The following is a 26,383-nucleotide window of genomic DNA, read 5'->3' on the forward strand; positions in this document are numbered from 1 at the left end:
CAAGCAGTTGTCTAATTGATAATTATAGAATAACAAATAATAATAACTTAAATAGCATTAGCTGCTTGCTATTCAACAATTAAACTGCAATGCAATCTATTCAGTTTTATTGAAATTTTTTTTCATAATAAAACAATTCTCACAGAAAAGCAACATGGAAACTTAATTTAAAAAAAGTATACAGCGAATAGCTTTCCCGTGTTAATATGTTAATAGAATCTTTCAATACACGTAAATATAATGCCCAAACAGCAAATGCAATAATTTTAAACAAAAAATGTTAAAACGTTAAAAATTGTTCAAACGTGGCAGTTTTATCAATTGTTGCAAACAAATATTGCAATATATATATACATATATAATAGGCAAAAAATTGGCTTTTCACGAATGAAGAAAACAAGTAAAAATCAGTTCAAATACGTCTTCATAAACGTAATTAATTTTACAAGTACAATTCGTTTTTCAATTGACAAACAAGATAAAGTTGATCATCATATCCAAGCTTCCCATCCAAACCATGTTCTGGATAAGATTATAGGATCAGTAGCCATTTCTAAAAAATATTATTACAAATAAATAAATAAATAAAAATACGTTTAGCTTAGATAAAATAACATTGAACACGTCAATTAATCAAACGAAGCTTGATTTCCTTGAGCTGATTTAAAGAAAAAATTTTTTTAATTGACAGCAAAAAATCAAAGTAAAGCATCAAGTTTGTCGAAGTTTGATTAATTTGATTAAACAACTGTTTGTTCTAGGTCAAAATTGAAGTTAAATGACACTTGGATTTCTTCGTGGTCCTGAATGACTATTTACACCGAAAAACAAGTCAAATGTAAAAATTAGGTTCTCATGATCATTGTGTTGCAGCTGACATTTTTTGATCATGTGCATCGATCGCATTGAAAATATTTTAAAAACAAAAAAAAAAAACAAAATTATACTGAACTGCTCACCAATTAAACAAGACGTCTGCTGTTCAACAGTCAACGCTTGAAGTGGATAACCACGAGGAGCTGATTGATCTTCTTCGGTGAGAGCTGAAAAATCCTTTTTCCCATAAATGCAGTTGATAATCTGATGCAATGGAAATGAAGACAGATGTTGCCGAGAATTCGTCAATTCATCTCTAAAAGTCGAAATATGAACAAAACAAAACAAAAAAATATTGAGAACATTCCTTTATCTAGAAATTATCATAAATTACAAGCGGAATTACAAGAAACCAATGAAAGTAAAAATTACCTACCTTCACACTGCCTACAGATTTATATGCATTTGAAATTTTATTTTCAAATTAAACTGAAATTTTTGAAAAAGAACAATTTTTAAAATTATCCCCTGTTTTCAAAATCAGAAAAAGAGCAACCAACGTACTGCATTATGATCACTGGATTATCACCGCGAAGCTTTCTCGCCGCTGCGGAAATTTTCTCCTCCGGATACCATTTGAATAAATCGCGCAAATTTGCTTCGTCGTTCCACAAAGGTCTACCTTCACCAATTTGCCTGCGGACTTCCACCTGGAATAACATTGACAATTTTCAAAGTAACAAGTTATTTTTTATAGTAATTAATTTCAAACAGCATTAAATTACAATCCAATTCAAAGATGGTTCTTTGATGAATGTATCCATTGTGTTCAACAAAATATAACTGCTATCACGAAAAGCTTTCAAACAATATTTCATGGTCGATTCCAACAGGCCGTGCATTCCAACGGGTTCTACTACACCGACAAATTGTTTGGTCAGACGAAACGGCATCAGCTCTGGTATGGGCAAATACTTGAAACAAGTTGGAAAATAATTTTTTGTTTTATAAGCGAAAAATTCATCACCAGCAAATAATAAAAACTGCTCACTTGTAACGATGCTCCAAAAGCGTAGCCAAAATCAATTCCAATCACTTCACCAGTTTTAGTGTCGAGAACAATATTGCCCAAATGGCGATCGCCGATTTCAAGCAAATAATTCGCTATGCTCATGATGGCCAAACTGACGGTAAATTTTTGACGCAAAAAGCAAAAAACATCCGGACTAACACAGCAGTTCAACAATTGATCTCTGTTTGGTAAAAAAAAAAATTTTTTTTGAATTTTGATCAATTTCACCAAATTATTACCTCAACAAATGATCCGGGATTTTCTTTAGCACTTCACTGAAACGACGTGCCGCTGTTTCGGGAGAAATATTTTGAAATGAACGCCAATAAGTCATATGATTCAGAGGAGAACTTGCCTCGCCGGCAGCTTTCAGCAAAATTTTTCCTGGACCTTCTGTGAACATATCCATACTGAAAAATTGATGAAATTTATTTAAAAAAAAACGAATAATTTCCGAAAGCATTATTATTTCAACGAACGCTATCGTTTGATATTCTTTTCTTAACGATTCGCCCATGAAGAACTGTTGTAACGGTACCACGTTGGGCAAAAATTCAATCAAGCCAAGTCTTAACAGAATAATAGAAGCAAAAGAAAAATAATAATTATAATAATAAAACACACGAAACAAGCACAAAGACAAATTTCACTTTATGCTCAGAGGAACAATTCGGTAAGTGCGAATACGAGCCTTGAGACGAGAACATTGATGCTGCTTTTGTAGAATTCCATTCATCAAATCAAACAACTGTTGCACTCGTTCATCTTGTCTCAAATCTTCACCAGCTTTTACCAGATATTTATAATCACGACCATCATCCCCCTGTATGCAGATCTTTTTGGGCTTTTTCAACGATCGCATTATTTCAACCTGTGAAAAAATTTTCATCTTTTTAAAATTTTAAACAAAATACAAAATACAAAATAAAATCTCTTTGAAAAAACAAACAATCAAAAAATAATTTATAAATATTGTAGATATTTTTTTCAAATATAATCTAAATGAATAATTCATGGAACTTTTTTCATATTTTTGCAAAAAATCTCTTCTGTTGTCGTCTGTCGACCCCTCAAAAATGCATTTCATTTCATAATTTTATGTATCAAATTCAACTGCACTATATTATAAATTGCATATTTTGTCAAACATTCTTCTTCATTCGTTGTTATTCATTGATGCACAAGTTGTTTGTTAGAACTAAAATAAATTGTCTGCACGCGATCAAAGTCTTCAATTCAAAATCCCAATGCATTTTTCACTGCGAGCGTTGAAAGTCACAGACCAAAAAAAAAGAACAAACAGATCAGGATGGAAGAGAGGAAATAATTTATCTGATCTGATCGGATCGGATCTAAAAGTGTTCCACAAGAATTTGAATTTGAAGTTCTGAAATGTAGAGTGAAAAAGGATTTTTTTTTTGAAAAATTCAAACCCATTAGTTAACGCTGAGCAAATGCACGCAAGCTGTGAAAAATTACTTCAACAACAACAACAACAACAGCAAGCAGTGAAAGTGACAACGAAACGCTAAGAGCAAGCACTTTTCCCCCCAGTCTCAGCGTAAAGAGAGAGAGAGAGAGAAAATGCTGACAGCCGGTGCTTTGAAACTCGCACTCTGCACAATTGTACTAATGGAAATTTTATCTATTGCACATGGAAAACCACAATGCTTGACAGTACGTGGAAAAGTAACATGCGGATCACAGCCAGCTGAAACACCAATTTTCATTCAGCTTGTGGATGAAGATATAGGTGGAAAAGAATCAATTGCCTTTGTATTATTTTATTGCTTATATTTGTTGTTTTATAGGATTTTCGGACGATTGGATGGACGAATGCTATGCAAGTAAAACGGGAGTGTTTCAACTTCACGGCTGTGCTTCTGATCCGTTTGGCAAAACTATCGACCCGAAACTTCGTATTTATCACAGTTGCAAAGGAGAAAGCCGTCGGCGAACAGTCACTATTCCCAAGGAAGCGGTAAAATCCGGTGATTACGTCGTCAATGGAGTGATCAATCTCAGCGAAGAAAGCAAAGAAGATGTGAAACACAAATATGATTTACCCCACTGTTCAGAATTGGGCACGTCAACTGGAAAGCCAAAATAAAAAAAACCAACAACAACAACAGTAGTGCATAATTTTTTGCTTTTAAAAAATTCTCTAGTATGCTAGATAGTGAATTGTTTTCATTATTGTTAAAAAAATTGTACTTACATCTGATGCAAAACCAATAATGTGCACGTGCCTCTCTGGAAACGGGCGTCGGTCACCGCTGTATTGACCTGCAGTGATCAATGATATTATTTATTTTAAAAAATTTCACAAAACTGTCTTCAATATTAGCACTTCCACCAAATGTATGGAAACAGTTGTCATTCGAGACCAAAGTAAATATTTGAAATGAAAATATTATTTTAAGTGTATTTATACTCTTTAAGCAAACTTTGCTTGCGCTTTATATAAAAACAGTAATTTCAAAATATAATTTTCGAGTTTGAGTAAAATATAACAATTGAAAACATTTCTAAAAATAGAATAATTAGACGATCAGTTCAATTCACTTTTCTTGAATTCAAAAATGAATTTATGCATTCTATTACAAGTTGCAATTACTATTATTCTGTTTTGCAAATAATAAAAATAATAATAAATTATTATCAAGTTTTAAAATTATTCCAAAATAATAGTAATAAATGTTGTCATCGAAAAGTCAGCCTGCTGTTCTTCTAACTTTTGATTTTATCACTGCAACAAAAAACTGCTACCTATGAGAAACTGGCAATAACAAAGATTCAACAATGATAAATGTAATAATGCTGAAATATATTAATTTAAAATGAAAAGTTTTCAAACTGAAAATTACCGGGTATTTCTAGAAAAACATCCAACGGATGTGGACGGTAAGCAGTCAACCAAGGAGAATATTCATTCAAATTATTCGGGCAGCATTCTGGAATGTAAAATGTGCGCAACTCGCTAAGAATTGACGAACACATACGTAGATAATTCTAAAATCAGATTAACAACAACTGTAAAAGCATCATTTATGCACATGAATACTTTTTTCAAATTCAAATTGTAAGATGCGTGTAAATGAAAACGAAAGAGAAGTGCAAAAGTATAAAAACAATGAATAAAAAAACTGCCTTGAATCTGTATACCTCGGCCGATTTATTATCAAATGCACATATATCGACACAAAAAATTTCCTGTATTTTCGGGAGAAATTTCTTAAAAGTATTAATCAGCATTAAAAAATTATTTTAAACATTATATATTTTTCAATGCATACTTGAAAGAAGCATTTCCAAAATGAACCCACAAACTCTCTTCTGATATCTGCAATATAATAATAAGTACGTTGGGAATAAATTTTCCAAATAAGAAAAAAATACAACAACAATACCAGCAAATGTTACAAAGGAATACAGTTTCACCATCGTCTCTCTCCTAGCTTCATTGCTCTTGTTGCTTATATTCATAATGATGCTTTCCAGTTCATCAATAACATGCTGCAATAATGAACGTACTGTTACAATCGAATCGAAAAAAACACTTTTTACAAATTCTTTAAAAACTTGCTTTGAAAACCATGTCTGGATGTGAAAGAAGACTTAAAGCATCGATGAAATCTTTCACAATTTTCGTCTTCCTGAGCTTTAATTGCAATCTGCACAAAAAGTAGACTGCTTCATTTCTATTCTCTGTTGATATATATATATATATCTGTTTCACAAACCTGTAAAAGTCAGTTTCGCCCGCATCTCCCGTGGCAGATTTTAGCATCAAAAGTGGATAAATCAGTGCCTAAATGGATGTAAAAAACTTTCCGCCCATAGGTAAATATATTAATTGTTATCTCGTCTTACTTGAGGATAATCATCCGCTATTCTTTCTAATATTGAATAAAACTTGTTACTTCTTTTCAATGCAGACAGCATTTGATTCAGCCAAGAAAGAAACATCCAAGATGGTACAGAATCTATCTTAAAATTCAGAAATTCAATATTTTTTTTTAAATTAATAAATAGAAATTTAATTTTGAATATTAGAAATAAATGAATATGTGTGCGCATGATTGATTATTTCTCCAAAGTTTGATGCCTTCAACATGTAATAATAATATACACCTAAACCTATCAAAAAAAAACGATACTTATTCAAACTAGTTCAGCTTTCTGCCTCTACCAGAACAATCAATCAATCACAGTAAATAGAATTTCTACCTCTGCTTGAAACTCTAATTCACTTTCGGGATATTTTTCCATCACGCTCAAAAGACGAGGAAATAGTTGACGAGCTAAGTGCGAACCATTTTTCATACTCATCAAAATACTGCGAACCATTACACAGGCGCATTCTGAATTTACAAGTGATGCTAAAATCAAAATAATATAAAGTTAATTATTAAATAAAAGTCAAACAATTCAAGCATACTATGGCCATTTTTTCGCAGAATACGATCACAAAAGCTCGACAATTCCATCAACGGCTCAGTAAGTTTAGGGCTTTCAATATTCAACTGTGAAGAATATTGACAGGACAATTTCAAATAACGAAAAGCCTGATCATAGCACAATGTTACAAGCTAAGAGAATAAATATATTATTATTAAATTTAGTTTAGGTTTTTTTTTTGAAAAAAAAACTTCCACCTTTCGTCAAATACTTACCTCACTGATATCAGCAGTATCAGTATTGGAAATCAAACGTGACAGACAAAATTCTGCCAATGTATTTTCTGAGCTCGCAACCACAGTCTCGGCAACATTGTCAAACAGCATACCAATTAGCGCAAACTGATCAGCAGACGAACCTTCCGTTGTATTCAGTTCAGGATCAGTAATTTTCTTCAAATCTAAAATGGAACAATTTTCTCTTTCTAAACCGCATGCAAAAAATATCAATTCATTTCAAAAATCACCAAACAAATTCAACGCCTGCATCAAATAAGCGGATCGGCTTTTCACTGCATTGGCACAATTGGCCAGCTGCAACAACGCCCACGTCTCGTAGTTCGATGCTTCCAAAAGCAGATGCTTGTCTTGCAATCGTTGAAGCAGCTAAAAAAAATCACAAATTTCAACTTATCATATTCAATTTGAAATTACAGAAAAAAACAAAAATTATGAAACTTTTTTAATTGAGCTCAACAAAGAAAAAACAACTCCATGATTATTCTGTCGGACTGCGCATTTTAAATATTGATAACCAAACTGAAGTCTGAACGGAAGCAACGACTGTCGTACATTGGAAACTGAAATTCCCGAATCCACAAGACGTTTACCGAATATTTCGAGAAATGTTTTTCTAAAAACAGATAAATAACATTGTATAATCTCGTTTTCAAATATTTCGGTCACACAACAGCAAAGTCACAGGAAATAATGCGTTGTTTTGAACGTAGAAATCTTATTCACCTGTTCAACACAACATCATCGGCTGTAGTAGTTAATGTAGTTTCAACATCCAGTCCATAGCGCAACCAAAATCGACACAATTTGACAACATTTTCCAGCTTAAACTCGTCTAAAAATTTTCAACAAAAATGCATTGAATCCGTTTTTTTCTGTCAAAATTCACAACTGAAACCTGATGCATGCAACAAATGCAAAAATTTTGCCGTTTCAGATACGGGCAACAAATCTTGTACAAGCTTCAAACGAGCAGTTACATCACAAACTCGAAGTGTTGGATAACACTAACAAATCAAAATAAAATTAATATTATCATTCAAATAAAATATGAAGAAAAAAAATAACAACTCACTTTCAGAAATGAATCCATTGAAAGACTGAGAAAGTACTGGGATTTCGTGAAATTTTCACGTAAAATGTTCAGCAATACTAACAATCCTGAATGTCGATTCTAAATACAAAACGTTTTTGTATTGAATAAAATGCACTGCCGTTGTTATAGTTCGCACTTCGAGAATTTCCCTATTTTTCGGTACAGATTGATTCTGTTCGACAAAAGTAGACAATTCTTCCAGAGCTACTGAATCGGATGTCAAAGCAATTTTCAATTTAGATCGAAGAAAAACTGGCAAATGCATATTCTGCAAATGAAAAAAAAATTACACGCAAAATTTGAAACAAAGCCACTTTTCGAATTTATACAATAAGATAGTCGGTTTCCCAAATTTGATCCAACTTAGTAGTTTGCCCAGTGGAACCAAACGTGGTCGACCACGCTTCCAAACCTTTCCAATCGTTCAACATTTCCAAGCACTAAAAACCAATTACGATTTGCAATTCACAAAACTGTTCCAATGGTAAAAATGGTCAATTTTGTCATACACGAATTCGAGCTTCGTACAACAGATTCGCTTCAGCTTTCTCGACAATGCCACCGGATTTTCTCTGCTTGTTGTTAAATGTCTACAAGCATGAAGAAAAATTATTTACATAACATCAAAACATGTGGAACAGTTCCACTTCTCCGTAAATTGCCGCGGCGCCTTCAAAATCACCAGCAGCTTCCATTTCCAAAGCCAACTTTGTTTCTTCTGCAGTTAACAAATGTTTCGTAAAAACAGCTCTCAAATTTTCCAATTCACCACACTGCTTGTAAAGCCTGCGGGATAAAATTCAAAAATTTTACATTCAATTAACAACCTTTATACAACAGTTGAAGGGTTCCAATTGGACAGTCGATTGAAAAATAACCTGGCAAGCTCAACCCAAAGTTGATCGATTTCGTTCACATGTTTCGGACGCCACTCATGGGACGTTGAAGCGGTAGTGTCTTCGACGGCGACTTCAATTCTTCGTTCCAAAAGTACAATTCCACAGTCCGGTTGGCCACTCCCGATTGCTACGTTCGCAATATCGGTCGGTTCAAAATCCACATATTCAATAAAATTGTACAAAAAATTCTAAAAAAAATGTAATTTTTAAAAAGTCCACCCAAAATAATCCACAGACAACGAAGCTTGTTAAGCTGTTACCATAAGGCAAGATACAAGTGGACGGTGAAAGGTGACCATTGAACGGAAAATTTCACGCACACCATCGTTAATTGAGTTAAAATATTTTTCCGTCACTTCAAAACCGCAACTCTCAATCACATGTGCCACCACTCCGTACATCAAAGATTCGAACAGTTGTCCAGCGAATACTTTGTCAAGCTAAAAAGTCCACATTCAAACAACAATATCCAACTTTTTCATCTCATGTATGTGTGCAACGAGCAATTCGATAAAAGCTATTAAAGGAAAAACAGGAAAACTACCCCCCCCCCACCCGTGATTTATTATAATTTTACTTTACATCTAAACTACAGCCTCAACTCTGCAATTGCAATAAATATTGTTCGTTTAAAATTTTGTCTCCCTTTAATTAACACACCAATGTGTTTCAACAATATCCAAAAAACGAAGCTTTCACTAAACATAAAGAAATAATTTAAACATACAAAGTTAAATTTTGAAAAATTAAATAATTGACAAATAAAAAAATTCCATTCACACCTCAGCTACAGCTTGCAAAGTGATGATGACAGCTGAATAGGGAATTTGAATATCTGGAAAATCACCACTTCTATACTTGCCACGCAAATCCAAACTTTGCTGCTTCAAACGCTAAAAAATACACATAATTAACTAATGCAGCGGAAGTTTTGATGATTAGAATAAATTAGCAAGTATATTTTTGCTTCTTATTGAGCATTTTCCCAAAACAACTATCCTATATATACTATTCAATTCTAGTTAGTCTATTCTAGTATACTATTAGTAATACGAATAATAATATAATAAATTCCATTCATTTAATTGTAGAAAAAAAAATTTAACATTAACTGAACATGAAAGCAAACAACCTCGATCACTTTCTGGCGTTTTCTGTCCAAATTCACAAAGAACGCTTTCTCTTCCGTATCTTTCAGTATGCGATTTTTCAAAAACTGCAAATCTCCATCCAAATCGTCTAAATAAATAACAAACAATCACCTATAAGTGTTCCAATGTTGTGCAAGCATTTCTTACCAACTTTTTTTACACTTGAAGATTTCGGTTTTTTTATATCTTGCAAGATTTTATCCAAAATTACAGTCAAATTATCACTGGAATCTGATTCATCGAAATCAAGTTCAAAAGTATCCGCAGAAACATTTTTCTTCAAATCTACAAATTAGCGAAATAAGAGTCCTTTTTGTAGAACATCATTAGCAATTAGCAGAACCAGTGACTGCGGTAGGAGTGAAGCTGGACGAAGCAGTTGATTCTGTCGAAAATGTCCGTCCGTAGGGTATTTTTCTTTTTCTCGATATGAATTGACTAACCGCTTGTTGAACGCTGTGCGTATCAGTTTGCATATACGCTGGCACTTCCAAGCTGGCGTAACGGCTTTGCCAATGTGTAGATATGGGCAAATTCTAGAACACAGCAATAATAAAATTTCAAATGAATCAACTTGCGAATCAAAATGAATAACATTTTTCTATTATGTGCTAGTAGTGTATATTTTTAGATATGTTAGGAAAATTTAAAACATAAATATCAACCTCAAATGTACAATCTTCAAGAGGATGATCATAGATCGGACGAGTGTAATCAGGACTATGACAAGTCAACTCTAGCATTACATAAGAGGCATGTGATAAAAATGTGCTTTCAGTAGCACAAGTGTACAGCTGCGATAAACAGTTCAACAACCGTGCTGATGTGGAAATTTCCAAACGACTCTCATCACACCAAAAGTTGTAAACAAGCTGTCTTAAAATATCAATGGATAATTGTTTCTGTGCACAAAAAACAATGCAAAGAATTTTTTGGTATACCGGATTGATTTGTTCGAATCAGACAGCATTGTGAGCAAGTGCATTTTTGTCGTTGCCAAAGCTGTTTTGGAATTTTCACTACTGTCATTCAAAGAGCTGAAAGTATGAAATAAATAATTTTCATATTTGGTCATTCAAGAACAATACCTAAGCTTCGTATATAGAGAGCAACACATCTCAGCAAACGCTCGACGACACGAAGGTGAGAAATTACCAACTACCGCAGAAGAAAATGATGAAACCAAATCACTGACGTTTTCCACTGACAAATTGGCGTGTATATTTTTCACAATGTACATTCCAAGCATTTGATCCCGTTCATGCCTGTAAAATTTAGTTCGAGAAAAAAAACAGAATTCAATAAAGTCATATGAAATGTAAAATATACCGGAGAGAAAAAATTTTCAAAAATCCTCTACTCTTCAATTCTTCGAACAAATCCCCTTTGTACTTTGAAACAGCAAGAAAGCCTTCTAGGCAAGCCGTTTTAAGATCACCCTGCACACTCGGAAACCAATCGAGCAAATCGTTGAAAAACCTTAAAATAAATATGAGGTAAAAATTTAAAATAAATGAACAAGAAAAAAAAATACAATTTACTGCAAGGCAAATTCCGGATAATTGAGCAATATTTCATGAAGGCACAACAGGCATTTGCTTCTTCCCACCACGGTTCCAGTCATTCTGCTCATAACTACTTTCATGCTTTTCAAAAGCCACTCGCAGTCTGTCTGCAACTAATTGGCAAATAAAAATTATTATGATTATTTGAAAAAATAATTTCCAAATTTTATATTTACTTCACTCAACACTTTCAAAGACAATCCGCATACAAAGGCTGCAAGTTTGTATACTTTGACTTTTTTTAATGATAAAAGACCAATCAGATGAGAAAAAATGCTTAAATAAAAATAAAAGAAAAACTAGCAACAACATTAACTATCAATATTATACATTTCGGAACAAAATTTTGGCCGCGTTTGCTGATTTGCTCTGATAAAGCATTCATTAATACATTTCCATTAAAAAAAACTATCAGTCCTCATGTTCCTCAGTAGATCAGTAATTAATTATTTATCTAATGAATATAAAAAGCTGTAGTAATCGTTTCAAGTTTCATAAATTTAATGACCGTCAAAAAGAGGAAACAATCCACACCCCTATCTGCTATGCAGAGAAACAAATACAATCTAGAAACAGTAGTTTCGGTTAATGAGCGCCAAAAATCTGTCCCTCATAAAAACAAACCACTAGTAAGCAAAATAAATAAATAAATAAATAAATAAATAAATAAAACCCACCCGGATTCATGATTAGGGTCAGTGAGGAAGGAAAATGTTTCAGGCACAGTATTCAAGCATAAGCACAAAATGCTAATGCCGCATAAGTTTTCCATCTCGTCGTGTAATGGAAAGCAGATTTTTTCCAAAATCCACCTGAAATTTTTACAATTAAAAAGTTAAGTAAATCACAGTTAAATAAATAAACAGTACGATGGATCCAAAGTGACGAACGGTTTCCAAAGAACAAGCATCGTTTCAATGATGCGCAGGTTTCGTTTGAAAACTTTTCCACTTTTTGAACAACAATGCTGAACGCAAAATTTCAAAAGATCATTCAACGAATCTTTCGGAATAGCTTCATCCTTTTGCAAGTAAATGGAAAAAAAAGAAATTTCCCAAATATAATTAAAATAATTTTCTCGTCAACAAAAAAGTTACCTTTTTGAGATGCGCAGTCCATTCGAATAATACAACAATAAGATCTACTCGGAAATAATGCAAAATATTTGAACCAAATTCGTCCATCACTATTAATTTTATAATTGGAGAAATCCATTCCAAATAAAATGGACGAAATACCTATAAAAAGCAACACTATTATAACAAAAACACGCAAAATCACAACTCGACGCAGAATATACATGAAAACATTGGACTATAATTCTTGCTATGAACAAGCGAACGTTGATAGAACCGAAGTTTAAAAAGTCTCGCATAGATGCCATCCATGCTGGAAGTGGCGTATCCTAAATTGAGCAACATTAAAAGCGTTCTATATTTATATTTATTACAGTTATGCAAAATTAAGTTTTATTCATTAAGCAATGCAACACGCAATGTATTACGTATTGCGATATTGTGGTTGAAGAATTTCTCGAAATGTTACCAACCACATAGAAAAAATATAGACTGTTACAAAATTAAACTGAAATAACAAACAATTTGCCATCTTCAAGCAAAAATGTTAAATTATTTAAAACTGAAAATTCAAAAATAAAATACCGCTGCATTTGGTATCAGGCCCATCTGATCCATGTAGTTGATAACATCTACCATCGACTGCATGCATGGATGCTGATCTAAGAAATCCAATTTTGTTTTTGAATAAAATCTCAATACCTATAATACAAATAGGCATCCAGAAAAAATAATAATACTTTTTAATAAATATTATCGTAGTTTTTTACATCTTTATCATTCGCAGATACTGTTTCCTTTTCAGCACAATGGATGCTCGCTTCCAGTGATTCGGTCAAATCGAACTGAGTTGCCATAGCTGAAAGACTGCTGTCCAACAAAACGGACAATTCAACCTGATTTTCGGATTCAGCGCTTGGCGGTTTCTCTTCCCTCGAATAATACATTTTTCCCGCGGATTGCTGAATTTCAAAAAATAATTTCCTCTAACAGAATAACAGACAGACAAAAATACTTCTTCTTCTTGAATTTCTCGATCAAATTCATACTTCACTTCATTATCAATTATAGATTCCCAACACTAAATACATAATTTAAATTCAAACAATATCAAATGTATATATATAATTATGCATACGTCATTAAATACGAAACCTTCATAATGTTTGAGATGGGACTGGGTTTTTTTAACCAAAGCTATAATACAATTTTGTGCTGCACAACGGTATTCAAAAAAGTACCTCTGAATTGAGCCCAATTTTGAATCTCTGCAAAATTCTTTCTTTGCTCCAACTGCACAACTGAAACCCAACCAAATTAACAAATAATTAATCAATGTTGCGGCCTTCAATTAATAAATAAATAATCGACCTGGCTAGCTTTTTGATGAGTTCATTTTTCATTTGACCATCAGAACCCAAGTATGAGCTGTTCACTTCAGTTTTCAAAAATTCCAAATCCAACACCTTGTAAATTATTTCAAAAATTTTGTAACAACCAATTTTAGTGATAACTTGCTCTTCATAATCTGTTTTAATTTCCTGTAAAAGAAAATTACCTGAGATATTTATCACAAAAAAAATAAATACTAGCATACTGAAATCGAGCTTTCTGTCAAGCACGACACCAGTGTTTGAATTCTTCTACACGTCCAAGAAAGTAATAAATCACTATTCAAGGAATGTAGAAACGGTATAAAGAATTCATTCAACAATGCCAATCTCAAAGATGCGCAAACGCAACTTGACGGATTAAAAAACATTTCATCTAACAATACTAAGATATTCTCCAAAACTACACGACTTGCCCTGAAAAAATAGAGAATATACTTTTTTAACATAAAAGTTGAAATAATTTACAAAATTCTCAAAATTCTATAAGCACTGAAACGTAAAACAAAAACTGTCAATTTCTCACACTCTACTGCTTACCTGGATGAAAACTTTTGCAATTGATGCTTCAGATCTGATGCTATTGGGTGAGACTGTTCACGACAGATCATGCTGAGAAGCAATTCCAAGATTACTGGAGATCCAGTGCAACCAAATGCGAATAATATCTTTAAAATGTTTTTGCAAATATTAAAAAAAAATTAATACAATCCTATTGGCCTGTTTTACCTTCTGACACGCTGCCACGTACTGATCGTACTTTGCTGTTCCTTTTGCAAATTCGTCACTTTTCAGTGGGAAATTATTCACCATGAACAATTTCAAACTTTTGCCCAACTCAGATGCATGCTTATCAAACGTACAAAAGCCAGCCAACAAACTGAGCATATTATTCTAAAAGATAGAATCTAATTAAACTTAATTTACAGTTTTAAAATTAATTTTTAAGAAACATAAAATTACAAAAAATACAGTTTAATAGGAAAATTAATGTTTTCTCTTCAAACTTTATTTTCAAAAACATGATTTTCAATATTTCATTTCAATACTTTCATTATAGTGAAATGTGAAAATGATAAATTCTATAAACAATTTTATGAATAATTTCATAAAAGTCAGTTCCACTAAAAAAATATAAATTTTTAAAGAAATTCATTTACTGATAAATATAATAATTCATCAAGAATAACAAAAAAAATTTGTAATATATTAAAACAAATTATTTAAATTTCCATTTGTAGAAAATAATTTTCAAATTTCTTACTTTAAAATCCAACGTAAGCGATTGATCATTGAGCATCATAAAATAAGCCGATGCCATTGGTGCAAATTCTTCCCATTCGGTTATCTAAAAATCGAGATCAAACAATCCGTCCATAAGAAACAGAAAATCCCTACCTTAGAGTCAATTAAAATCAGTTTCATTATCAATTTCAGCCAAAGCAATTTCAACGTCTCATTAGAAACAGCAACATCCGCCCAGTAAAGCAGTTCTTGGCCGAAAATTTGCAAAACTTGCAATGCCAAATCTCGACCATGCCTGAAAAATCAAATCAAACAAAACAGATATATTTGGAATTTTGTTCAACAATATTTCAAGAAATACTTTTTCCGTAGATCACTGCTGTGCACTACAACAGTGACCGTGTGAAGCAATGCTCGACCAACTACATCCGGCTGGCAACGAGAAGCTTCTTTGAGATGCTTCAAAAATAATTCTGCATTGGTGCACAATAGAAGTGCAATCTCTTCGCTAAAGTTGGCAATCAACAACTCGCCTTTGGTGCTGCACAAAGTTGAGCATTCGGCCAGTCGAACAGATTCAGCATTCATTAGCAGTTTTATTAAAACGTCAACCTGGAGAAACAACATTATTATTTCATTGAAAACTATTGCCTATACAATTTAAATACCCAAAAACAACAGCATCAGTTAATTAATAAAAGTCTACGTATAGAGATGAATCTCAATTCGAAAAATTACACTATGAAATTTATTATTATCATTATTAAGCATGATATAATGTAGATGGAAATTTGGAAAAAAACTATTAATTAATATATTGCTTTGGAAAAAAAATTAAACTATTGAAAGGAATTGTTCATTAGTTTTTTTTCAATTAACAGTTAGTTAGCTGTTTAATTCACGCTGTCCACTTTACCGCTGATCCTGTCAACGCTGCAACACGAAAAATCTGCTTGACCATGCCCAGCTTGGATGGAGGCAACCCGATACGCTTGCTGAAATAAACATCAGCTACTGTGGTCCACAGAAATTCTGCTCCCGGCAATTCAACTACACATTGCAGGCCCACTTCCACTAACATGCCATAAACGTTCAACAATTGTTGCTGCTCAATTGCAAGATGTGAGTCACATGTGACAACTGATTTAACATCTGGCCACGGATAGAATCTGATAAACAACACCATTATGATATTGATAATTAATGAACAATGTAGAAAAAAAACATTGTACTGGGTTAAATATTCTTTCATACTGGTGGAAACTTGTTGAACAAGAAAAGTATTATCCTTCAACGCCAAGAACAATAATCGAACGTCTTGGGAGATGCATTCGAAAAGTTGTTTCGAATACAACCGAAACCCCAACGATTTGGGATCGCACGCAACTTTCAAAAATGCATTCCAAGTGTTCGGGTAGAGCAACAATTTCAAAAATCCCTACAAATTCAATTCAATCTAAGCCGTCAAAAAATTAACTGTAATAATATTATTATTATTACGTACTTGAAAATTATTCAAATTCGGACAATTGACCAATGCCGCTATCAACTTACACAACGCTACAAAACATTTGCACCTCGTCCTGTGAAATAGATACTTTTGGGTATTAATTAATACAACAATTAATAATAAATTTTTCACTTGTTCAATCGATTTCTTTGCGTTTTTGAAATATTGGGAAAATTTCGCCCAATTACAATACTGTTCACCAAATCCATGCTGCATGGAAACAGTAGACTCTTCATTCGAGGATGTTCGTCTAAAAGTGTTCAAATGGAATTGAAAACTGATTGAAATGGACTTTTTATTTTTACTAAGCAAGTAATCGTTCCAATCTTCCATTGATATGCGATTCGTATTCAAAGCCCAAACGTAACCATCTATCATAGCTTCATACGTCTCCAACCAAAGTACCAAAGCGTAAATCGACGTACCCGTGGCAACTCTGTCCTGGAGATTGCAAATGCTGAACGAGCCAAGTACAGACCTGTGACTTCGTTCGAAGCTGAAATAGACATGTTTCAAGTCTGATTTCTTTCGAGGAAAAATGAAAATAATTTTACTGATCTATAAGTCCAAATATGCTTGTTCCGATGTGTCTCAGGAAGTGTAACTTTTCAATTTCTGCAACAAATAGAAAAACAGCATTATACAAGGAAAAAAACTTACACTTCAATATTCAAAAAAAAAATTAAATAAATAACCTAAACCCGCGTTCGTCAGCTCCTGGTAAGAGACGAAGCATTCTGAACGAAACTGATAATTCGACCAAGTCATTGTATTCAACAGCCAGTCACAACAGCAGTGTATAGTCGACTGCGACCATTCACTGAAAATTTGAAAAATACAATTTTTTTGGAAAAAATTAAATCAACATTTACTTCGGTGTTCTTCTTCGCTCGTTGTGAATTCGAAGCATATTCAAATTGTACAAAATTATTCGCCTAATATGCTTGATTGCCTGCTTACATTCATCCACCGTACCTTCAAAGTGCACAATAAAATTGCAATATATATGATTCATGAAAATAACGAAAAGATTCACCATATAATTCGTCGTCATTCTCAGCCAAATACAACGATTTCATGAAAGTGAAAAACATCTCTAATATGTAAATATCAACGAGCCATCTTTTCTCACTTAAAAAATCAATTCAAATGTCAAAAATTATTACAAGTGAAGTAGAAATAATCATGGAATTGGTTACCGAATAATTTTATACAAATTGTTGAACGCTACGGCTGCACCGGCACGCTTCACAGCCGAAGAGTGGACGGCAAAAGTGATGATCGTTTGAACGAGCAGTTCGACTTTACTCTCGCCGTGCATATTTTGACCAGCGTTGTCCACTCTGCGCATGGACCATCTACAATATTCACTGATGTAATATGCAGATTGATCACGCAGCGACGAATTCCAAAAGCAGCACAAGCCATCCTTAACAACAAAATACACTGATATTCGAGTTATTAATAATGAAACAACAAAATGCAAAAATGAATACATACCATCAACGTGTCAAGTAAACAAGAAGTGACAATTTTGTCCGCAAAATCTGTTCCGGAAAACAAATGCAAAATTTGTACAAACAACGTCGAAAACATTTGCTTTGGAACCTAAATTCGATAATTAAAATGGGGAAAGGGGAATAAGTATTATGCGTGAAAGATTTTCACTGACTTCGTCCACATCGCAAGAAAGTTTCAACAATACTGGAAATATATGACTGTAAGCTTTGCTTATGGATTCCTGAAGCAGGTAAAAAAGTGAAAGTGAAATAAGTGAAATATGAATAAGGCAAATCGAAATCACACCCGATCTTTCACTTTCACAGTTCTGAACGATTCATTGCCGAGCAAAAAAAGCACACAAGCATGCAACGCTTCACAGGCGGCTACTTTGAGCGGTCGATCACCAGCTGACAATGCCAAATCGCAAAGTCGAGGTAGAAGTGTATCTAAATTTGGGGACAATGAAAAAAAAAGGGAATAATAATCATAAATCACTAGTCGCATACCCAAAGCAATTTCGAATTTCATATCCGGAAATGGACATATGAATTCAAGATGACTGCCCTGCCCCCAACGTAGAAGCGATCCAGCGTCGGCGCTGTTGATCAAAAAGCGATTCATCTTCAAAATAAAAAAAGAAACAAATAATCACCAATCACCACTGCTAAATTTGAGCTGAAATTTACATAGCAGCCCAGTGAACCGACAAATGAAGCAATACGTCGCAGTACGGTCTGCGGATTGGGAATTTCTTCTTCACTGTCATTGTCGTCGCCTTTGTCGAAAACATTTCCACTGTTTCGCTTTCTGTTGAACAATGTCGACTTTTCCCCATTATAATTGAAGCCGTTGTTCGAAACCAACGTTTCGTCTGAATTGCAAATTATTAAGATGAGATGAACATTTTAAAAAATAAAAATTACAAAGAAAAAAAAATCTCCAAATCCCAAATTCTCACCAACTGAAGTGCAGCGTAGATAATCGTCGAATATTGGCAACAGATCGGTATAAAATGAATCCAACTGTGGTTCATCTTCTGGAAATTCTGCCGACCACTTTTCAAGTGCGTCCAAACAAACGCATGCGATCGGCAAATAATTCAAACCCAACTTCAGGCTACTCTGAAATTACAACAAGCAATATAATTTCATCACTGAGATATATTGCAAAACGCTAATCAGAAACTTTAATTGCTTCTTTGATCGATTCGAGCTTCTCGACCACAATGCAAGTCGGCAAAGCAAGCAGAAAACGCAAACAGCTCACCAAAAGTTCACCTTGAAATCTGCAACTCTCCACGAGTACCTTTTCAAAAGGGCAAATTATAATTTCAAATATTAAAATAAATCTATAAATCATTACATGGTCAATAAAATCTGACAAAAGTAACTTGTAGTGAGAACTGCAATTCTCAGTTTTGTCGTCTTGCTTTGTGGAATTGAAATAATTCAACTTTTCCGCCATTGTTACCCAAAGGGCCAAAAGTTTGTAAAATCCACTGACCATTGGATATCTAAGTAAAAATATAATTTTAAATTATACAACAAGTTTACTTTACAAAAGAAAAGTTTACTAAAGATGAACATACCTTGATGACAATTCCAGCAGCATGGTGAGCATCGGTTGGAGCCAAGGTTCAAACAGAACGTGAGATCCCTTCATAATAACTGATCTAACGGTAAAATGCAAAATTGAAACAACATAAATCACAATCGTGCATGATGATGGTTTTGAATCTTAAGAATATACAATTTCATACCTGCACAATTCGACTAAATTATAAAATAAATCATAATCAGCCTGTTTTGTTGGAATGACATGCAAAATTGGATTGCTAAATCGAAATGTGTATTCCTAAACGACAAAATTTTTTAAATAATTTAATTTATTTAACTGGAAAAAGATTTATTCACTTCGACATCTTGAAATGCTTTTGTTTCGAATGACAAAAGTCGAACAATTTCCAAAAAACTTTTCATGAAACAATCGAAAAATGTACGCCGAATATTCACTTGCATACTTCTATCAAAACCAAATTCTGAAAGCTAAAAAAAGCAACATTTTCATATTTTTTGTCAATTTAAAAAATTTTAAACATCTATTATTATTATTATTACGTACATCGACAAATTCAGAGTCGAGCAACATTTTCCAAAATGGCAAATAATCTGCCAAATAAAATGCGTTCTCATCTTTCGGCAAAACTATCGACTCTTTTCCAACACTGGGCAGAGAAGCAATGACACGAATCAATGATTGAAAAACTAAAATTTACATAAATGTATAATCAATAAAGAAAATGAACATATATTTTCATAATTTTATAATAGAATACCAATTGACTGGATGTATTGATAATTGTGCCCGTAAGCTGCGGCAAATGTTGCAAAATTTATCACTTTACAACGGTGATAGAAACGCTTTTCCATCAGTGGAAAATTGTGAAAAAGCGTCACATGGAACCGCTCCATCAACTGCCAAACATCGTCAGCAATCTAAACGGAACAACATTACAAATGCAATTCACATCCGCCACCACAGCTTTCTTCTCGTGTGCTTTCATTTTACAAAATTTGCATTTGAAATTTACCTTACTCAAGCATATCAAACCCCTGGAAGCTGTTTCTAAAATGTTAGTGATGTGATATACTTTTTGTTGTTGCGCATCAGACGATCTGAAAAAACTCAAAAATGAACAAAGTACACAATCAAAAAAATATTCAAAATATTCGTACGTGGTTGAGAGATATTCGAATCGTTGCAACAATTTTCGAAGTATCTTGCAAACTTCTTCCTCGCCGTACAAAGCTTTTCCAATCTGAAAAACACAGAACACATAAAAGCAAAAATTATTTTAAAAAATCAAAGGAATATTTTTAAAAAAATGGCTATTCAATTTTTCTAAGTGAACAACTTCATTTTCTCACATTAAACTCACTTGCCATAACTGATTTGAATGGATAAAAAAAGATGCTAAAACTTTGAATTCAAAAAGAGAAAAAAGAATATATATTCGCACAAAATTTTTAATATATTAAACAGAACAATTTTATAAACTGTAACTTATCAAGTAAAATATTGCTCACTTGAAACAGTCGACCATAACTTTTCGAAATCATAGAAATTTCACGAATACCCGAAGTATTGGAAAATACTTCATCAAATTGATTGCAAAAATACTATAATTAAAGCAATAATTATCAATATCTGAATTACTCAGAAACCACTACAAAAAGCACAATTTTATTTAGAATATAACGAGAAAAACAATTTTGCTATTTATCCAAATCAAGATGTTTTTTGATACAGAATACAGTACAAATTTTTGTATATCTCATCTTAATGTTCAAAAATAGAAGAACAAAAAGATTAATTATTATCGTGCATATCTGCACATTGAAAAATAAATAAATATACTTCATCTCACTTTATAAACAGACCGAACATGATTTGGATCCGAATCCACTTTGGTTATCAATTCCGTCGCCAACTAAATAAAATTGCAACTTGTTAAATCAAATGCAAAATAAACAAAATAAAAGTATCTCTTACTTCTCGAATTAGCAAATCTTCAGCGTTCAAACTGTACGTTTTGATCTCTCTGTCGGAATGCTTTGCCCAATGTGAAAAGCATTCATTCAAAAGCTAATTTCAATTTTGCATATCAACAACAAATATTCGAACAAAACAAAAGTGAAATTGATGTTCAAGTGATAAAATCTTACGCTGTATTCGTCCAAGAAATGATGGCGAAACAATTGAACATGCGAAATGAACAAACCAAGAGCAGCTTCAATGAAACAGAAAAACAAAAAGGCAACATTCGGTAAGCATTTGGTTTTTTTTTAATTTATTTTGGTACCTTTCAAATGTCCCAAACGATGAACATCATTTTTCGGATTGCAAGCTTTTTTGATCAAACAGAACAGTTCTGAACAACTCATCCGGCAAGCGCCATCGAAAACTACAAAAACACAATAAATAAAAATTTAATCTGTAATTAGAAGTTAAAAAAGAAAAAAAAATATATATGTATTTGCAATACGATTTGAAAAATGCGCTAGCAAATCGTTCAGTCCCAAAAAGCAACCCTCTATGACACTGTATGATGGAGAATAGATCGAAGAGCACATCTGAAAAAAAATTCATATTCATATATATATGTATGTAAATAAAAATTAAACAAATATTGAAGAGTTGAACTTGATTTTTAAGTTCTTCAGACATAATATTTGCAAACAACAAGGCATAATTGTGATCTGCTGTGATCAATTTCTCTGGAATTTCTTGGCAAAGTGTTCCAATAATTATGAATAAACCTTTTTTCACTGAAACAAAAAGAAAAGTTCACATTAAGATTCCATTAATATACAACAACAATGGCAGACCTCCGCTTTGTAACTTTTTCAAAGAATCAATCAAAACTAAACAGCAATGCAACAATTCATCATAGCAAAAATTCAATTCTCCGCCTTCGGTTGATAATACTGACGAATATTTGATGCACTAAAATTCAATGCGCAAATGAAATTATTCAATTCTGATCATGCTGACGAAACAAAAATGCAAAACAATGATTTTTAAATAATCAAACAAGCAATCAGTTAATTCGAAGCAAACAACTTGTAAAAAAACCAACCTCATGCACAAGATACAGTACATGTTCTCTTCTTCCTTTCAAATAATCTAGCTTCAACAGTCGCAATGTAAAACGCTAAAACAGCAAAACCACCTATGAAAAAGATGCAAAAAATAAAATAAAACAATACCATGATGGCTTTTCTATGGCTCGGTGATAGAGATGTCGTTTTCGCAATGGCCAAACGAATAATATCGATGCCATAGCCAATTGTTTGAGCAAACTGGTAACAAAAAAATATATGCATTTACAAATATATTACTAAACTACGAAAAAATATGCACAAGAAATAAAAGTAAATCAACAAAAATATGCATACATTTTTATACATTTGTATAATTCAGCAATTGATAATATCAAAAAAATAAAAGTTGAAATTTAAATTTACATTTCAAACAATTATATAATATTCATTTAACAATGATAATGTTGCTTTAGGTTAGAAATATGAACGTGAACATCAGAATTACGATGCAAATACTACAACAAAATTAATAAATTTCAGAGAAAAATCAACTATCTTCACAAACTGATTTCCACACAGAATACTGTTTCAAATTGAAATAAAACATATCTATATTGAAGTTTAGCATTAAATTGAATCACTTTACATATACAAATTTTAATAAATACTTTCAAAAGAAAATCCATTTATACGTATACTCTACTCTAAAAGAGAGAAAATGAAATAATGATAAATTATAATAACTATTAATTACCAATAATACAATTCATGTCCAGAATTAATTTTCAAAATGGAAAAAGTTGCATTCAAAATTACACTCAGAACAGAATTTAAGATGTATTTCATCTGATGAACAAAATTATATTCAAAAACAATAAAACATTTTTACCCTCAAGAGTTAGAAATTATTTTAGCGACTAAAATAAAAAAATTTTATCTGCTCATATATAACATGCAATGAATTCTTCAACTTTTGGATGGTCTCAAATTTTATAAACAAATTTTTCTCATTTAAATTCAATGTTAGATTTAATAAAACGATGCAAGTAAAACTAATGTATACGAATTTGAACGAATGAACAAAAATTATACTGCCTTCAAAACAATAACGACACAATCCAAACACATACCGCCGTTTTGCCAATTGAACTGGATAAAATCGATAACAAAGAGTTACTATCATTAGAAAGTAAGCTGTTAAAGCAGAAACCTGTAAAACAATTCTTGAGAATTATATTTTGCCAAAAAGTGATTATCGAGTTCGAACCAAAGTTTCGCTCAGAACCATTGAGCTTTCGAAAGTGCTCAAAAATCTGCTGAACACAATCTTCAGCTTGATCCGAATCGGCTCCTTCTATAAAATCTTTCAAGCTGTTCAGAGCATCACGAATTTGATCTACGGTGCTGTATGCCATAAAAGCACAGTTTCACATCACAAAATTTTTTAAACTAAACAAGACGTTTTGAATGAATAATTTTAACCTCATTTAAACTATATACTTCATGTAAATATGCACAGTAGCGTATAATCTAGAATAAATAATTATCTCAAAGCAACTCAAGGCTATTAATTAAAATTTCAACAATTAAACTAAATATTGCTTTTTACAGTATATGAAAACATGAAAATCAAAGATACTGTGCAACATTGCGTTTGTAAAATTAAATATAACTTTATTTGTTTTGTAAAAAGGCATTTTATAACTTTTTTTTGCATAATTAAAGTATGAATTCATGATTATTTATTATTTAAGCATGAATCTGTTTCTACACAAAAATTCATTGTAAAATTGCGGACTAAATTAAACGTCAATTATATTTTAAATATCAACATTTGAAATACAGAATCATTTTTATATTTAAATCATAACAGTTGTGTGTTACGTCTGTTTTTCTTTGTTTCTACCTTGCCTACAGTGTTTAAAATGATTTTATAATTAATATGTGTAATTTTAAAAATGATAAATAAACTTGCAAGCGACTATAGCATCTCTCCGCAGTGTGCAGTCGAAAAATCATTTATAACTGCACAAGTTTATAATGTATCAATCAATGTATTTGATTAGCAAAATAAATTCATTTTATATGTTTGATGTTGTTTTGTTATCATGAAATTGGAATATAATGCGAAAGAATCTTGAAAATATAAAATAATACAGTTACTTAAAACAATCTAAACTTTCAAAATGTGCTACAATAACAAATCAGTTCATAAACGAAGCGAGCTGAACAACCTTAGCAATAAAATACATGCTTATTGGTTAGTGGTGGTGCTTCACTGAAATAAAAAATATGCCAAATGCCAAATTTAGCCGAAAGAGGGTTTCTAACTCATCGGTCCCCTTTCGGCTTATTTTCTACAATTACCCTGCAACAAATTTTGGCATGGGATTTTTTGCTCGTCTCGACAAAAAAGATGCTGGAAACAAACTTGGGTTTTACAAACTGCTCCAACTCCTGATAGAAGAACATGGTGCAATGGAAGCCTTAATTAACCTGATGCTGTCAGGAAATACGGTCGCTGTTGAGTTAAGATGGATAAACAGAGTTTATGCTGAAAAGCAACGACTGGTCATTAGATATACCGGTGACTGCACCAGCGGTAAACATACATTGGAGCAGTTTCTCGAAGCTTTAATGTACCTACCTCCGGAGCAGATTTGCCTGCCTCCAAGTGATAGTTTTGTAATATGCTTTATTGATAGCTTTCTTCCCTTTTTCGTTGTTTCTACTTTGCTAATATTAATCACTTATATTTGTTTAGCCCAGTCATTTCTGTTTATTATTGTTGTTACTGCCTGTTATTTAATGTTGTTCATTACTGCCGTTATTGCCTGTTCTTTGCTGTTGTTATTGAAGTTGAATTTTGAAAAATAAAATTCACTGCTTTATATATTTTTGCTGCATTTGTTCAGCTATTACTAATTTATTTTATAAAAGCTCATTATGGTATAATAACAAAATATAGAAGAATAAAAAATTGGTATTAAAAATACAGATTACTGAATAATTTTTCCGAAACAATCTTTTTGCAAGAAAACAGTTATTATATGAATTTTCATGAAAATAAATCCAGTAAAACTTTGGAAATGATAAAGTTACGTCCCCAGTAAACTAGATAAGTAATGGTAAATGGAAATATCTGGACCAATGAAATGAAATATATAGCAGCTAATCAAAAAAGCATGGTAGTTTGAATCAATAAAGAATTAGATAGTGAAAACCAATTTGACTACACCAAAAAAAAACAATGAAAAGTGGACGTCAACAACTAATAATAAAATCCCGTGGAAAAATTGTACCCAATTGGAACATCCCAATGAAGAACGATGGGAAGTTATTTAACCTGAAGCACCAGAAAGACAAGTTACTGATTTTTTCAGTGATTGCAATATAAGCAATCACACAATAAAATTATTGTATGACATACCGTTTAACATCTCAATAGATGTTAATTAAACTGTAAAATGCGCAGCACTATCCTTCAAACTTTAATGTTTTTGTATGCATTTGTAAATGTTTTTTCGTTATTATGTATTTCTTGTAAAATTTATATTATTTTACCGTATAAATATTTAAATGTATATAAAGTATTCAATTACATTATGAATCATACACAACTGATTTTGAAATGTCCATTTAAAATTGCGTTAATACAGTACTATGCATAATGAATAGATTAAAATTCAAATGTTTGTGTGTAATTAAGACAGTAAGTTGTACGACAGGCGTAGGTGGAATGGCCTCTAAAACTGCAT

At 32.3% G+C, this 26,383-nt stretch overlaps 4 protein-coding genes across 4 annotated transcripts; 2 read left to right on the forward strand and 2 right to left on the reverse strand.

Annotated features, from left to right (window-relative positions):
• Positions 1 to 491: 491 nt before the first annotated feature.
• Positions 492 to 2,750, reverse strand: Tsp_00852 (DNA-dependent protein kinase catalytic subunit). The gene is made up of 8 exons (XM_003376624.1): positions 2,539 to 2,750; positions 2,368 to 2,457; positions 2,128 to 2,298; positions 1,868 to 2,069; positions 1,602 to 1,790; positions 1,381 to 1,526; positions 948 to 1,132; positions 492 to 553 (listed from the first exon to the last, which is right to left on the reverse strand). The coding sequence occupies exons 1-8, from the start codon at positions 2,748 to 2,750 to the stop codon at positions 492 to 494; spliced, it is 1,257 nt and encodes a 418-aa protein (XP_003376672.1).
• A 722-nt stretch (positions 2,751 to 3,472) lies between these two features.
• Tsp_00851 (conserved hypothetical protein) lies at positions 3,473 to 3,998 on the forward strand. Its single transcript, XM_003376625.1, has 2 exons — positions 3,473 to 3,641; positions 3,700 to 3,998. Exons 1-2 carry the CDS (start codon positions 3,473 to 3,475, stop codon positions 3,996 to 3,998), a joined length of 468 nt encoding a protein of 155 aa, XP_003376673.1.
• A 636-nt stretch (positions 3,999 to 4,634) lies between these two features.
• On the reverse strand, positions 4,635 to 24,040 carry Tsp_00850 (hypothetical protein). Its single transcript, XM_003376626.1, has 54 exons — positions 23,756 to 24,040; positions 22,791 to 22,883; positions 22,661 to 22,735; positions 21,108 to 21,200; positions 20,960 to 20,994; positions 20,617 to 20,696; positions 20,143 to 20,285; positions 18,980 to 19,142; positions 18,708 to 18,892; positions 18,325 to 18,642; positions 18,019 to 18,126; positions 17,718 to 17,947; positions 17,555 to 17,649; positions 17,391 to 17,493; positions 17,220 to 17,338; positions 17,073 to 17,133; positions 16,513 to 17,014; positions 15,925 to 16,446; positions 15,370 to 15,620; positions 15,162 to 15,303; positions 15,028 to 15,111; positions 14,493 to 14,657; positions 14,304 to 14,431; positions 13,970 to 14,180; positions 13,744 to 13,913; positions 13,511 to 13,673; positions 13,364 to 13,453; positions 13,143 to 13,334; positions 12,394 to 12,534; positions 12,187 to 12,263; positions 11,974 to 12,108; positions 11,061 to 11,210; positions 10,820 to 10,996; positions 10,673 to 10,768; positions 10,397 to 10,607; positions 10,175 to 10,267; positions 9,879 to 10,008; positions 9,713 to 9,819; positions 9,363 to 9,473; positions 8,841 to 9,020; positions 8,560 to 8,768; positions 8,329 to 8,467; positions 8,011 to 8,121; positions 7,743 to 7,949; positions 7,661 to 7,685; positions 7,312 to 7,420; positions 7,027 to 7,201; positions 6,816 to 6,954; positions 6,565 to 6,749; positions 5,762 to 5,878; positions 5,299 to 5,404; positions 5,185 to 5,231; positions 4,756 to 4,900; positions 4,635 to 4,708 (listed from the first exon to the last, which is right to left on the reverse strand). The coding sequence occupies exons 1-54, from the start codon at positions 24,038 to 24,040 to the stop codon at positions 4,635 to 4,637; spliced, it is 8,202 nt and encodes a 2,733-aa protein (XP_003376674.1).
• A 771-nt stretch (positions 24,041 to 24,811) lies between these two features.
• Tsp_00849 (hypothetical protein) lies at positions 24,812 to 26,022 on the forward strand. Its single transcript, XM_003376627.1, has 3 exons — positions 24,812 to 24,885; positions 24,938 to 25,227; positions 26,009 to 26,022. Exons 1-3 carry the CDS (start codon positions 24,812 to 24,814, stop codon positions 26,020 to 26,022), a joined length of 378 nt encoding a protein of 125 aa, XP_003376675.1.
• Positions 26,023 to 26,383: the final 361 nt, after the last annotated feature.

This window comes from Trichinella spiralis (assembly GCF_000181795.1).
Source record: "Trichinella spiralis strain ISS 195 chromosome Unknown Scfld4, whole genome shotgun sequence".
NCBI lineage: Eukaryota > Metazoa > Nematoda > Enoplea > Trichinellida > Trichinellidae > Trichinella > Trichinella spiralis.

What these genes read in the sequence shown, in the direction of transcription:
- Tsp_00852 (XM_003376624.1), bottom strand. Translation starts at nt 2,750, where the DNA reads ATGCGATCGTTGAAAAAGCCCAAAAAGATCTGCATACAGGGGGATGAT. An exon ending in AATCCAGTGATCATAATGCA is followed by an intron (nt 1,133 to 1,380) that starts GTACGTTGGTTG and finishes TTCGACTTTTAG; the next exon opens with AGATGAATTGACGAATTCTC. An exon ending in TTTAATTGGTGAGCAGTTCA is followed by an intron (nt 554 to 947) that starts GTATAATTTTGT and finishes AATATTTTTTAG; the next exon opens with AAATGGCTACTGATCCTATA.
- Tsp_00851 (XM_003376625.1), top strand. Translation starts at nt 3,473, where the DNA reads ATGCTGACAGCCGGTGCTTTGAAACTCGCACTCTGCACAATTGTACTA. An exon ending in GCTTGTGGATGAAGATATAG is followed by an intron (nt 3,642 to 3,699) that starts GTGGAAAAGAAT and finishes GTTGTTTTATAG; the next exon opens with GATTTTCGGACGATTGGATG.
- Tsp_00850 (XM_003376626.1), bottom strand. Translation starts at nt 24,040, where the DNA reads ATGGCATACAGCACCGTAGATCAAATTCGTGATGCTCTGAACAGCTTG. An exon ending in CTGTGAAAGTGAAAGATCGG is followed by an intron (nt 18,127 to 18,324) that starts GTGTGATTTCGA and finishes TATCGAATTTAG; the next exon opens with GTTCCAAAGCAAATGTTTTC. An exon ending in AGCAGTGATCTACGGAAAAA is followed by an intron (nt 15,304 to 15,369) that starts GTATTTCTTGAA and finishes TTGATTTTTCAG; the next exon opens with GCATGGTCGAGATTTGGCAT.
- Tsp_00849 (XM_003376627.1), top strand. Translation starts at nt 24,812, where the DNA reads ATGTGCTACAATAACAAATCAGTTCATAAACGAAGCGAGCTGAACAAC. An exon ending in AATAAAATACATGCTTATTG is followed by an intron (nt 24,886 to 24,937) that starts GTTAGTGGTGGT and finishes TGCCAAATTTAG; the next exon opens with CCGAAAGAGGGTTTCTAACT.